This window comes from Eucalyptus grandis, chromosome 6 (assembly GCF_016545825.1).
Source record: "Eucalyptus grandis isolate ANBG69807.140 chromosome 6, ASM1654582v1, whole genome shotgun sequence".
NCBI classification, from domain to species: domain Eukaryota; kingdom Viridiplantae; phylum Streptophyta; class Magnoliopsida; order Myrtales; family Myrtaceae; genus Eucalyptus; species Eucalyptus grandis.
Window position 1 is genome coordinate 28,819,264 of NC_052617.1, and position 14,777 is coordinate 28,834,040.

Here is a 14,777-nt window from a genome sequence, read left to right on the forward strand (position 1 = left end):
CATGGACAACCAAATATTCTAAAAAAAAAATAATCAGCAACATTACCTGACCACACTTCTCGGGGAATTCTATATCTAATCGCAATAAATGTGGATCTATTCATCAGGTAGCACGTCGTACTTAGCGTATTTGCTAGGAATCTCCTAGCCATACTAGCATTAGAGAGCATTTTATGGGCTGTCTTTAGCAATATTTAGCTCATCAATTCCGTAACATATTGTGGTTTATCAGCATTAGTGCGGTGATTCACTATACCTTCCTTCATGTAGAATTCATTTAACAGTTTCGAGCAAAACTCCATACTATTGTCAATCTGCACTTGCTTGATCATTTTACTAGTCTCCTTTTCAATCAAAGCGATCAACTGCTTGATCCTGACAACAATATCAAATTTGTGCCTAAGCACAAATATCCACGTCTTCATCGAGTAGTCATCAACAATTGTTAGCATATATCTAGCACTCTTCTTCGAAGGAAACCGCGACAACCTGTGAACATTTAAGTGAATTAGCTCTGCAATTTCCATGGTTTCTTTGACAGTTGTACTGAACTGCACTTTCTGCCGTTGATCTAAATCACAGCACCTGTATACATTCAGTTCGTTAGGAACATAACCACATAACATATTTCTTCTTTCACTTAAAACCTTTAGGCTTCTCTTGCCAATGTGCCCCAAACGTATATGCCACAATTCAGACTCTTGAATAGATGCATCCAACGTCTTCGCAGAGAAATTTGTTACTGTCTCACCTTGAAGCTCATATAGAACATTGTGCTTGATTCTTTTCATTATTATCAAAGCACCTTGAACAATTTTCATAATACTACATTATGAAATATATCGATACCCAGCTGCATCCAGGGCACTCAAGGAAATTAAGTTATTCTTCAACTCTGGAACATGCCTTACTCTAATCAATGTCCTAACGATACCATCATGCATTCTGATTCCAACATTACCAACACCGATGACATCGCATTCAGTGTTGTTCCCCAAATGTACTTTACTATCATCCGTGCACTGATAAGTAGTAAACCAGTTTCTATTTGGTGGGACGTGAAAAGAACAACCAAAATCCTTAATTAATCCATCAAACAATGAATAATTAGTAATACACAAGACATAATCAACATTATCTGCTACAGCTGCAATATTATTTGCAGAATCAACTATAATTCCTTTACTCTTCTCATTCTTCAATTTAAGACAATTCATTTTAAGATGCCTTCTCTTGCCACAGCTCCAACAGACAATATCAGCAGTTCTAGACTAACTACGCCTGTTCATATTAGTACTACTCTTACCCACACGTGTTCTAGATCTTCCTCTATTTTCACCTACTAAAGCAATAGATACATGTTCGCCAGATTCTATTCTATAGATGTCTTCACTCAAAATCAAATCTCGAACCCCATCAAATGTCAAACTTGTTGACCTAGAGGAATTACTAATAGCAGTAACAATAGTATTCCAATTATTAGGCAATGAGGATAATAGAATCAAAGTACATACCTCATCTTCAAAAGTAATCTTAACTGAGCTCAATTGACTAACAATTACATTGAATTAATTGATATGATCTGCAATTGACAAACTTTCGCTCATCTTCAAATTAAACAGACGTTGCATCAAATAGACTTTGTTGATCGCAAATGGTTTCTCGTATATATCCGATAGAGCTTGCATCAAATCAGTAGTGGTCTTCTCCTTCAAGATGTTAAACGCGACGTTACAAGCCGCTGAATAACACCCATAGCTCATCTATCTAGCAAATCCCAATCAGTTTGCTTCATTGACTTTGGTTTCTCCCCAGATAAGGGCAAGTGCAATTTCATCTAGTAAAAATAATCTTCAATCTGCATCTTTTAGAAACTAAAATCCTTCCCATCAAATCTGTCAATTCTCACTTTTATTTCTTCTGTCGCCATCGATTCGTTTTAACTTAGCCAAACCTAGCTCTGATATCAATTGTTGTGAAAGGCGAACGATCGAAGAATAATATAGATAGAAGAAGAAAATAAATCAGATACCGAATTTACGTAATTTAGTCGTAAAGACCTACGTCCATGGGGAGAGTAGCGATGAATTTCACCATATATCAAGTGATACAAGGAGATTACACACTTGAGTCACTCAAACACTCTCTTGGTGTTTCCCAAACCCCAATTACACCCAACAACGCACGCAGTGTTTAGCCATGAAATTCCTCAAGAAATAATCTTTCAATCTCACGAATGAATTACATGCAAATCTTACCACAAGATCTAATCGGTTTGAACACTAAATCTTTTTGGATGCAATTCACGGACAAGAACGACAAAGAAAAATCCCTCCCAAGCACTCGACAACGAGACGACGCTTTAAGACCAATTCTTCATGATCAACCTTCTACCACCCACAACGACAAGTCTATATATATAAAAGTGAGACCCTTATTCTTTTGCCGACTTCTCATAGGATTCCGTTTCCTATCTTAAAAGATTTTATCCAAAACATATGTCGCGACCTAAATTTCAGGTGCACCACCTACGGTTTAGGTTAATGGATTGTTAAGCCTAGACTTAACTCGGGCTCTCCCAAGCCTATACCAATTCGCGACTTAGGTGTAAGTTCTTAACATGCAATTGATTTTCAATTAGGAGTCGCCACTAATCTATTTTTGGTGGGTAGATTAGAAACCCAAGTAAAGTAATGAGAGAATTACTTCACTCCTACGAACCAAAGATTGTGAGTTCGGCGACTTGGTTACACTAGATTTCTCTAATGCCTTTCGGTACCATTCTTTTTTATTTTCAAAAATGTTTTGCAGGCAGCTTGAATTGATTTTAATTTATCTCCCTAACATGTGAGGTGATCATGCAGGTGCGCAAACCACCAATTTAACACCCAAGAAAGCGATGAATAAATTGCAGGACTTACCTCGTAACAACGAAAGCATCTGCAAGGTTAAATCAGAATTCACATCAACAATCCTAGATATGATTTCTAATTAACACGCAATTTCTTCTTTTTGGTTTTCACTTTTTTTAATGAAAATCATGCTTTATGCAATGCATACTATTAATTTAACATGGAATGATAATATGGCCTAAACTATATGATGCAAATGCTATGTTTTTGTGTTTTCTTAATAAGCATGCAATCTATCCTAGAAAATAAAACTAATTTATTCTAAGACATCTTTTTTGTGTATTTTTCATGAAATTCGGAATTAGAAAAATGTGAAAATTATCTGTCTAAATTAAGATATCATCTAATTTGTATTAGGAATGAGGTTAAACCAAATCCTAATTTAAACTAGAATGTTATCCTAATTTAGAATTTCTTAACTAAAATGCAATCTATCTAAAAGTTTCATTTAATTAAAAAACTATCATCTAGAATTAAACTATATGAAATTTTACCCTAAAATGCAATGATATGCAAAGAGTGCCAAAATTCTAATTTTTTTTAATGTTTTTGTATTAATTTCGAAATTAAAAATTGCCAAGTAATTAAACATGGAACCTAAGTTAAAACTAGCAACCTAAAGTGATCGATTTGATTTTCTTATTTTTTATATTCGAAATAAAATTCCTATTCTTAATATGCAAACCATAACACATGAAATAAACCTAATTTTAACCTACATGGAATGCAAATGCAATTTTTTTGTATTTTTGAGATAAACAAAACAATTAAAAGATACCAAATCCTCCATGGTTGTTTCGCTAATAAAATCAATAAATTGATCTTAAGCCTTAAAGACCAAAATATCAATTTTATTCCCGCGTAATTAATTATTTCATCTAAAGCCTTATAGATGAAATAAAAAATCATTGTGCGATTGCGAATTATGTGGTACGTCGGGGATTTTCAAACATGCATTAAGGACTAATTCAAACAAAGGGACAAAATATTAAAAATAACATAACGAAATAATTCTACCTAATAAAATATAATAAACCTACCTAATTTGAATTTTTTCCAAATTTGCCTTAACGAGCAGTACTTTGTAGACCACGATGGAGGCTCGGCGCGGATAAGGAAGGTGGCGGTGGTGGTGGGGTTCTTGCCGGTGATGGTTCGCCGTCAACCGGAGCTCCGGCGAGTGGCAACAAACACGGACCAGCAGTGGCAAAGAAGCAACCACCGCTGGTGCGGGAGAAGCGAGAGGGCATGCGACTCGCTAGCGTCGGGGTCGGGCTGTGGCGGTTGCAACGCAACAGCGGCTTCTGGTCAAGCTCGTCGCGGGCTTTGTGGGGGCAGCTCAGGCGCAACAACTCATGAGGGAGAGCTGGTGGACTCGGCGGAGCAACGAGCAGAGGCGGATGCTAGTTGCAGGTGTCCGGGATGGTGCTGTTGGTGCTCGGGCGAAGAGCAACGCCGGCGCGGGCTGCTGGGCGTCGGCTGGGTGCTGCTGTGGAGTTGTAGACGTTGCTGGTGGCGGGCAGAGGCCGGCACGGCGACCAACGGCAGCGGGCGGAGCAGGAGCAGCATCAGGTGGTCGCGGGTCGGTGCGGGCTACAGGCGAGGGGACCGGCGGAAGCGTGGCGGAGCAGAGGCGGAGGCGTGGCGGTGCGAGGCGGAGGCGTGGCGGTGTTCGCACGGGGTGACCGGTGTCGGGCGGCGGGGTCGGATTGCGCACGGCGAGCGCACACGGGAGCGAGACTCACGCGAGGCGACGCTGGGGGGAGTGTCACGGTGGGCTTAGCGGCGGCGGTGGTGGGCGAAGCTGCTGGTGCTCGCGGCTGCGGAGGTGTTGCTTGCGAAGCGGCGGTGGCGGGCGGAGACGGTGGCGCGCTCGGAGACGACGAACGGGGGCTCGGCCGCTGCGGGTTACGGGCGGAGCGGAAGCAGCGGTAGAGTCGCTCGGGCGTGTGGTGGCTCGGCCTCCGGTCCGGTGTCGCGGGGTGCGGCGGTGTTGGCGGAGGAGCGGTAGAGCGGCGAGACAGCGGCAGCGGGCGGAGAAGGAGCAGCGTCGGGTCGCCGTGGGTTGGTGCACACAGCGGGCGAGGCGGTGCACGGCGGAGGTGGAGGCGCGACGGTGCGAGCGCGGGCCGTGAGGGGTCGACGGCGAAGCCTCGCAAAGAAGAAGAACAAGAACTATTCTTTCTTCTCCCTTTTTTTTTTTTTGCTTTTCTTTTCTCTCGCTTCTCTTCTTTTCGGTGTACCTTTTCGTTTCTGTTCAGCTCTTGTACCTGATTTCTTTCTTCTTTTTTTTTTTTTTTTTTCTGACAGACTCTCTATCTTTTAATCTCCTCCTCCCTCCTTTCACTTCCCCCGACTTCATTTTTTCTTGGTTCTCTTGACGAGCATCTCTTCCTTTTTTAATCTCTTCATTTCTCTCCACTCATGTGTCTCTCTACGGGCTCTCTCCCTTTTTTAATAGCTCTCACACAACCTCTTCAGTGAATTTTTTTTCTCTCCACCTCCCTTTTGCGTGGCCTCCCACCTTGCGTATTTATAGGGTTCTTGGAGTCCAACCGACTTTAGTGTGAATAGGAGGCGGTCATAATTTCTCCTTGTTGTTCACGTCAGTTGCTTTTTTTTTTTCAAATATGGTGGCTAGCCATCTGCTTTTCAGCAGGGATAATATTAAAGAAATGTTGATCCATCTTCTTGCAGGAGAATTTTCACGCCCCCCATTAATGCGTGCATGTGCAGGTATTAATACGTGCATGTGCAGGCATTAATAAGGGAGAGACAATGGACGTGAAGCACTCTTCTTTCTTCTATTTTTTTGACTTTCATTGTGTGTTTTCATACCAGCAAGAGAGAGACTACCTTTCGCTCAAGGGTCCCTACCATGTCCGTCGAATTAATGCATGCATTAATGAGAGAGAGACAATGAACGTGTAGGAACTTTCTTCGAACTTTCTTCTCCAGCCGATTTGCTCTCCGGGAAGGAGAGAATTCCTTGCAACAACTCATTATAAAATTTTATAAAATTGTGAGCCCATCTTCTTGCAGACTTTCTTGTATTCTTGCGTGTGCAGTGGAGAATTTTTCTTTGCTTTCTTTAATGCGCGTTCAGATAAGTGGAGAGAGAGAGACCATCCTTTTGTGAATATTATCGACCACGAGCCGCTGCGTCTTGTTGCCCTTTTAGTACCGATGCAAATGTGACTACATGAAATGCAATTTTACTATTTTTATTTTTATTTTTATTTTTTTTTAATTAATTTTTTTTATGCAACTAATTACTAAATGATTAGGTAAAATTTAGGTGTCAACAGCTGCCCCTCTTTGAAGGTGAGCTCGCAGAGGTTGCATTCAAAGACAATATGATACCTAAATTTTGACCATGAACATGCAATGGATGATATTTTGGCAGGACTATGGATCCCTTTTTTTTCTTTTGTTTTTTTGTTTTTTTTTTTTTCAAAATGAATCCTATTTTGAAATGCAATTTATATGATGCATGGAAATGCTAATGCTAGTGATAAATGAACTTACCTAGAATAACTTACCTTCGAGGAGGGTAGAGTAACTCGAGATAGTTGGTGTTACATGTCCAGGACCCGTACCATTCTACGGTCGCCTAGAATAGTAACATGACTTTACAAAGAGACTGCTTTCCCAGGACCCGTACCATTCTACGGTCGCCCAGTATGGCATTGCTTGGTTGTGTCTAGGACCCATACCATTCTATGGTCGCCTAAACGGGGAAAAGTTTTGAGACATCCAGATCCAGACTGAGATGTCAAGAATTTGGGAACTTAACCAATAGACACTCAATGTTAGGTGAGATGAATATTTGATTAAGAGGGTTCGAAATACCTAGATCCAGACTAAGGTATAACGAAAAGATCGAAAGCATTCATATCCGAATGAAATGCTTAATGAACAGTTTTGAGACATCCAGATCCAGACTGAGATGTCAAAATTTTTGGAAACTTAACCAATAGACACTCAATGTTAGGTGAGATGAATATTGGATTAAGAAGATTCGAAATACCTAGATCCAGACTAAGGTATAACGAAAAAGATCGACAAACATTCACATCCAGAGTGAAATGCTTAACGAAGGGTTTCGAGACATCCAGATCCAGACTGAGATGTCAAGAATTTTGGGAACTTAACCAATAAACACTCAATGTTAGGTGAGATGAATATTGGATTAAGATGATTCGAAACATCTAGATCCAGACTAAGGTATAACGAAAAAGATTGGAAAGCATTCATATCCAGAATGAAATGCTTAACAAAGGGTTTCGAGACATCCAGATCCAAACTGAGATGTCAAGAATTTTGGGAACTTAACCAATAAACACTCAATGTTAGGTGAGATGAATATTGGATTAAGATGATTCGAAATACCTAGATCCAGACTAAGGTATGACGAGAAAGATCGAAAAACATTCACATCCAGAGTGAAATGTTTAACGAAGGGTTTCGAGACATCCAAATCCAGACTGAGATGTCAAGAATTTTGGGAACTTAACCAATAAACACTCAATGTTAGGTGAGATGAATATTGGATTAAGATGATTGAAACACCTAGATCAGACTAAGGTATAACGAAAAAGATTGGAAAGCATTCATATCCAGAATGAAATGCTTAACAAAGGGTTTCGAGACATCCAGATCCAGACTGAGATGTCAAGAATTTTGGAAACTTAACCAATAAACACTCAATGTTAGGTGAGATGAATATTGGATTAAGATGATTCGAAATACCTAGATCCAGACTAAGGTATGACGAGAAAGATCGAAAAACATTCACATCCAGAGTGAAATGTTTAACGAAGAGTTTTGAGACATATATCAAGAATTTGGGAATACCTAGGACAAACCTGGGATATTCGTGAAGGTCACTTACCTCTTGGTAGAAAGAAGTTTTGGAACATCGAGGATGTACTTCAAATATTCATGGAGACTTCTCCCCTCGTGGCTTCTGAAAGGCGACATAAATGTCAGGAGCTCTTGGATCTTCAAGGAAACATTACCTGTCAGACATGATTAGAGCAAAAATGCATGCATTCACCAAAGAAGTAAACAATTCAACACACTCGAAAGTCCACTGAAGCTTTTATCCATTCATTCAAGATTTATGCATGATGGTTTTACCATATTTGCACCACCGAACTTCCACTGGGGAGAATCATCGTTTATGACAATTTTCACTCATGACATGGATTTTCAAGAATACCAAATGAGATACTTTCAGTTAGAAAGGACTTTCACTCACTCTCATTAAGAAGGCTATTTTGTCCCGACCATTAATGTGGGATCACAGGAATCTCTCCATCTTACTTTCATCATGTCAATAAGGGTTCGAGTATTCTCGCAAGCGGTACAACCTTGTCAATCTGAGAGGTCTTTATCAGGACCGTAATGTAGGCTCGGTCAATGGCTCAACAAAGAGGGACTCTTCGAGTCAAGGCTAATGAAAGAACAATACTTCGCAATCATCTTCGGGTTTACAAGTCAAGGAACCTGCGAAATGAGATAGAAATGGTCCTGCTCGCACTTCTTCGAGCGATGCTTTTAAGCATATGAATTTCTACGTTAATTTCGGTGCCCTAATCTGAAGAGACTTTGTAAGGGACGTAACGCAGGTTAAGTTCATGGGTTAAGAAGTGAATGGATTATTAGGCTCAAAATGTGTATAGGGGGATGAGAATTGGTGATCATCTAGGCATTGTCACCGGTCTTCTTTTTCACCATTGGGATTTTCCTCATAGGTACTATAAAAACTTGGTATTTGAGTTCTTTGAGTACCGCTCCATTGGGAATACACCCATTTATCTTGACTCTTTCTTTCATTTTCTATGGGCATTGGCCTTACTTTTACCAGGCACACTACTTTTTCGTGCCCCTTTTGTTTTGTTTAACCACGTAATGCTTTAACATTTGGGTTCTTGAGGAGTTTTCATTTTTTGTCAGCACTTGGGATTTTGCTGCTTGAACATTTGCCTTTTGCCTCGCCCCAGTGTGGGGGATGATCACCAATTAGGTTAAAATGAATTTATAGGCTCAAGGGGCTACGCGATGGATAAAGTGTGTTGGATAGAGAAAGAACTGCTCTTCATCATCCTAAGGCACTTAAATTACCGTATGAATTCAATGTAATAGCAATACCTGAAGATTGATGCAAGTGAGAGCAAGAATATTCCTATCAAATTCCTCACCTCATGATGTCGTCTTACCTCCAGCTCGCCCCAATGTGGGGTGGTTCTTGACAGGGGTAATTTAAAAATTATCCACATGTGTGGGCTCAAAAGGGTTTAAACAATGGATGATCATGTAGTGTTTGGGATAGAGAATGAACCGCCTCTCATCATTTCGATCATCGTACCTTTCGCGAGAAAACTCTTTACCTTAGAAACATGGAATTTCCTACACTCATCTCACCGCATATGAGCAAGGGACTGTGTATGGGATAAGGCTTGCCTTTCATCATCTGACATGTCTCATTTAGCATGTTCAATTCATCCCACATCATTCATTAACTTGATCGATGGTGACAATCCTCAGTGGAATTGGTAATTAAACAGGTAAAACTATCACGCAAAATTCTCCTTTGAAAGGTCACAAGCACAAAGAGTTGGTAACTCAAAAAAAAAAAAAAACAAGAAAAGGATTGACCAAAAAAAAAAAATTTGTTTTTGTTTTTGGTTTTTTTTTTTTTTTTTGTGGCAAACTTTTGCCATTTCCGTGGATCGAACCACGGTCGTTCTCGGACCCTTTCATTCCCCATGCCACCAGGCCGAGGCGCGGTGGTGTCCTCAGTGAGGCATTTCTTTTTCATTTAATTGAACTGACTCTGGGTCAACACGTCTGATATATCAAATCAAATGAATTCATTATGTATATGGAACAGGGCTTACTTCTCATCTCATTCAATCCATTCCCATACAATTCAACGAAGAAATGAGTACCTTCGATTCACAACAAATTCTTTCAAGGGTAATACTTCTTCACAAAGATCGAGTTAACAGATTAGAAAACTCACGACCATCCATTTCGTAAGGATTAAGGCACCTCCGGGAGTACCCTCTTCACCATATACGGGCCGCTATAATTTGGAGCAAATTTGCCTCTAGGATTAGGAAAAATCAGCAACACCTTTCTTAGAACTATATCATTCACTTCGAAGTGTCTCGGCCGTACCTTCCGATTGAAAGACTTGGCTACTCTTTGTTGATACGTCGACCATGGCAAAGAGCTTTTAACCTTTTCTCATCAATTAGATTCAATCGCTCGAACCTTTGTTGTGTCCATTCTGCCTCGGACAATTCCACTTGGGATAAGACTCTCAAAGAGGGGATTTCTACTTCCACAGGCAAGATTGCCTCCATGCCATAAACCAAGGAGAAAGGGGTCGCCCCGGTAGATGTTCAGATCGATGTCCGATATGCCATTAGAGCAAAAGGTAACCTGTCATGCCAATCTCGATAATTCTCGGCTGTCTTAGCCAGGATCTTCTTAATGTTCTTATTAGCTGCCTCAACAGCTCCATTCATTTGTGGGCGGTATGGTGATGAATTCAAATGCCTGATTTTGAACTCACTGAACAACTCATCAATGAACTTGTTATTCAGATTTGTCCCATTGTCAGTGACAATTGCTTCAGGGACACCATAACGAGCAATTATGTCACGCCTAATAAACTTCACAACGTTTCGAGCCGTGACATTAGCATATGATGCGGCTTCAATCCACTTTGAGAAATAATCTATTGCCACCAATATGAACCGATGCCCATTTGAAGCTTTGGGATTTATCGGGCCAATCACATCGATCCCCCACATTGAGAAAGGCCATGGCTCAGATAGCTGGTGCAACTCCGTTGGAGGAACATTTATTTTATCTCCATGAATTTGGCAACGATGGCATCTTCTAACATGCTGTATGCAGTCACTTTCAAGCGCAAGCCAATAGTAACCTAGTCTCATAATCTTCTTGGCTAACATGTGCCCATTCATGTGTGGGCCACAAACTCCTTCATGCACCTCTTGCATGATGTGGGTGGCTTCTGCTTCATCTACGCACCTCAATAGAACTGAATCATAAGATCTCTTGTATAAATTCTTACCACGACAAAGAACTTTGAGGCCATCTTCATTATGTATTTTCTATCGGTGAAGTGCTCCTTTCAGAAATTCCTGCTTTTGGATATAGTTCATGATGTCGCAATACCATGGCTTCTTATCAAGCTCTTCATTCACAGCCATGCAATAAGAAGGTTTGGCTAGAACCTCAATTTTCAAAGGCTCAACTTCCAAACCATCAGTAACTTGCAACATAGATGACAACGTTGCCAAGGCATCGGCGAACTAATTATGAGATCTAGCCAAGTAGTCGAACGAGATTTCATCGAACTCCTTCACCAACTCTTCGAGGTACTTATGATACGGCAGTAATTTGGCATCCCTGGTCTTCCATTCACCTACAGTCTGGAGTATGATCGGAGCAGTCTCCATATACTTTCAATTTGGCCACTCCCATTTCAATTGCGGCTGAAGTCCGAGAATACAAGCTTCGTATTCAGCAATATTGTTAGTGCATGGAAATATTAATTTCGAAAGCAAGCGGGTGGTGTTGTCCGTGCAGGGATATCGCATCGCCGGGGATATCGTCACGCCCAAGACTTCGAACCGGACAAGTTCACGGCTCCATCGAAGAACATGGACCATGCATCTTCATTTATGGCCAAAATACGATCATCCGAGAGGACAACCATCATCATTGAAGGTTCTAGGATTCTCAGCCAATAAATCAACAATTACTCGGCCTTTAACTGATTTTTGTGGTATGAACTGCACGTCGAATTCCGAAATCAAGACCTGCCATTTGGCTAGCTTACCCACCAAAGCTGGTTGATTAAATAAATACTTGATGGGATCGTTCTCAGTCATGAGAAACGTCTGGTAATGCAAGGTGTACTGTCGCAGTCTATGCAATACCCATACTAACGCAGCACAAGTTTTTTCAGCATCATAATACTTTAGCTCCGAGACAGTGAACTTTTTACTGAGGTAATAAATGGCCCGTTCCTTCTGATCCACGGGACTTTTCTGAGCTAACATCGCGCCGAGTGACTCACTATGGATTGTGAGGTACAAAATCAAAGGGTGCCCCGATATTGGTGGGACAAGAACTGGCGGATTCATCAAATATTGCTTCAGCTTGTTGAATGCCTCTTGACATTCATCATTCCACTCAACTCGTACGTTTTTCCTCAAGAGTTTGAAGAATGGCTTAGCGGTCTCTGAGAGTTGGGAAATGAATCGTGCAATGTAATCTCCCTAGGAGACTCCGGACCTCCTTCACTGTCGACGGAGGTTGCAACTCACATATTGCCTTGGCTTTAGATGGGTCAATTTCGATCCCTTTGTTACTCACCATAAACCCAAGTAATTTTCCTGATGCTGCCCCAAACACGCACTTGGCAGGGTTTAAACGGAGTTTGAATTCATGAAGCCGATCAAATAACTTCTTGAGGGTTTCAACATGACTTTTACCAGGTCGGGTTTTTGCAATCATATCATTAACATACACCTCAATTTCTTCATGCATCATGTCGTGGAACAATGTAACCATGGCTCGTTGGTAAGTTGCCCCTGCATTTTTGAGTCCGAAGGGCATGACCTTATAATGAAAGGTTCCCCACGGGGTGATAAATGCTGTCTTCTCTTTGTCTTCCTCCTTCATTCTTATCTGGTTGTAGCGGAAAAACCATCCATGAAAGAGAATAATTCAAATCCGGCAGTACTATCCACGAGAACATCGATATGTGGCAATGGGAAGTCATCCTTTGGGCTGGCCTTGTTCAAATCCCGATAATCAACACACACTCGGACTCGACCGTCTTTCTTCATGACCGGTACTATGTTGGCTACCCATTCAGGGTATTGCGAGACTTCGATGAATCCCACTTTGAGGAGTTTCATTACTTCCTCTTCTATCTTCTTCGAGAGCTCTGGTTTAGTCCTCCGAAGCTTCTGCTTCTTAGGGCGCATGTCTGGATTGGTGGGCAAACAGTGTTCCACAATTGACGGATCTAAACCTGGCATATCAGCATACGTCCAGGCAAAGATATCCTGATATTCTTTCAACAACCGAGTCAGGTGCTCGGCCTCATCTTTGGGAAGATTTGCCCCAATTTTTATTTCTTTAGGATCCTCGTCATCACTCAAATTGATGGTGACGATTTGCTCGGAGGTGAGAACTTTGGATTTTTCATGGTGCTCCCAACTTTGTTGTACTTCAATGGAGTCACCATTTGGATCATCAAGGTCATCATCGTCATCACACATGGCATTGGATTGGACCATTTTCACCTCCTTGCCTGCCATAAGGTCTTGTGGGCTAGCACCCATTTCCTCCGATGCTTCTTCGTCAATGGCACCTATAAGGAGATCATCGAATAGGGTCGTGATCCCTTCCATCCCATTATCTGGATCCTCTGTCTTTGAAGTTGTCGGGTCATCCATGCTTCTCCATCCATCGGGCACGATACCTCGGGTGGGGGTCATTCCTCCTTCATCATGCATCATTCTAGCGGGGCCGGGAATGTCTCGCGGATATCGAGGAGTAATGAGTTTTCCTCTCTTGTTCATGTCCTCTACCTTTTCCATGGTACCCTAATCCGGCTGAACGAGACCTTCGAGGGGCTTCAATAGGATTCCGAATACCCCGCTCTCTTTTACCAAGTCCACGGCCAGAATAAAGCGATTTCCAACCATCACTCTTGCTACCATAACTGCTGCATTTGACACATCAGGGGTGGGTGCTGTCGACCCTTGAGATGCATGAATAGTGGATACAAGTTCGAACGATTGGTAACTTGACTCCTCCCTACGCTCCGGCTCGATATAGGGGATTGCCGTCTCATGATAGATCCGATGATCCTCCTCACCATGAACAACGACTAGCTTTCCTTCGACAACAAATTTCACGCTTTGGTGGAGACTTGATGGCACAGCTCCTGCAGTATGAATCCAGGGACGGCCTAATAGGAAATTGAATGCTGTAGGGATGTCCATCACCTGGAAAAGGACGTTGAACATCACCGGTCCTATTTGTAGTTCAAGGTGGGTCGCCCCTATAACCTCCTTTCTCGTACCATCAAAAGCTCGGACGGAGGTCTTTGCAGCACTTATTTTTGAAGGATCTATTTTCAGGCGATGAAGAGTCGCCAATGGACAGATATTCAAGGCAGACCCATTATCAATGAGTACTCGAGCCACATGGGAAGCCTTGCACTTGACGGATATATATAACGCCTTAGTATGTCCCCTCCCCTCAAGAGGGAATTCTTCATCAGAAAAGGCTATTAAATCCTTAAGAAGAATCGACCCTACAAATTCCTCCAACCTATTTACCTCAATTGTCTCTGGTACATGAACTTCGCTTAAAACCTTCATTAGAGACTTTTGATGCGTAGGAGACGTTTGCAAGAGTTCAAGTAAAGAGATTTGAGCGGGCAATTTCCGCAACTGGTCGACCACGTTATACTTACTTGCTTTTATTATAGCCAGAAATTCTTTAGCCTCTTCATCAGTAACTGGCTTTGCAGGTTGGGTATTAGCTTGAGCATAGGTCCGACCAGACCTTGTAATTAGGTCAACATCTAGCTCGTATGACCAGGGGACTGCTTTGTTATCATTGTACTCATATAATTGGGGCATCTCAATAATTATTTCTTCATCAGTTGAAGGCACTTCCACTATCAATTCTTCATGGTCGGAGGCGTCCTCAAGTGGGGGCATGTCCTCGATCAATAGATCTGGTTCACTCTTTTCAGCACTGAGTTTAGCAAATTCCTTCTCCCAATCAATGATG

The 14,777-nt window shown here is 41.7% G+C and overlaps 1 protein-coding gene across 1 annotated transcript; it reads left to right on the top strand.

Annotated features, from left to right (window-relative positions):
• The first annotated feature begins 4,062 nt into the window (after positions 1–4,062).
• Positions 4,063–4,847, top strand: LOC120294414 (loricrin-like). Its single transcript, XM_039314483.1, has 2 exons — positions 4,063–4,325; positions 4,436–4,847. The coding sequence occupies exons 1-2, from the start codon at positions 4,063–4,065 to the stop codon at positions 4,845–4,847; spliced, it is 675 nt and encodes a 224-aa protein (XP_039170417.1).
• Positions 4,848–14,777: the final 9,930 nt, after the last annotated feature.

Coding starts and splice junctions, on each gene's coding strand:
- LOC120294414 (XM_039314483.1), top strand. CDS start 4,063: ATGGTTCGCCGTCAACCGGAGCTCCGGCGAGTGGCAACAAACACGGAC. Junction 4,326..4,435: donor GAGGCGGATGCTAGTTGCAG/GTGTCCGGGATG, acceptor GGTGGCGGGCAG/AGGCCGGCACGGCGACCAAC.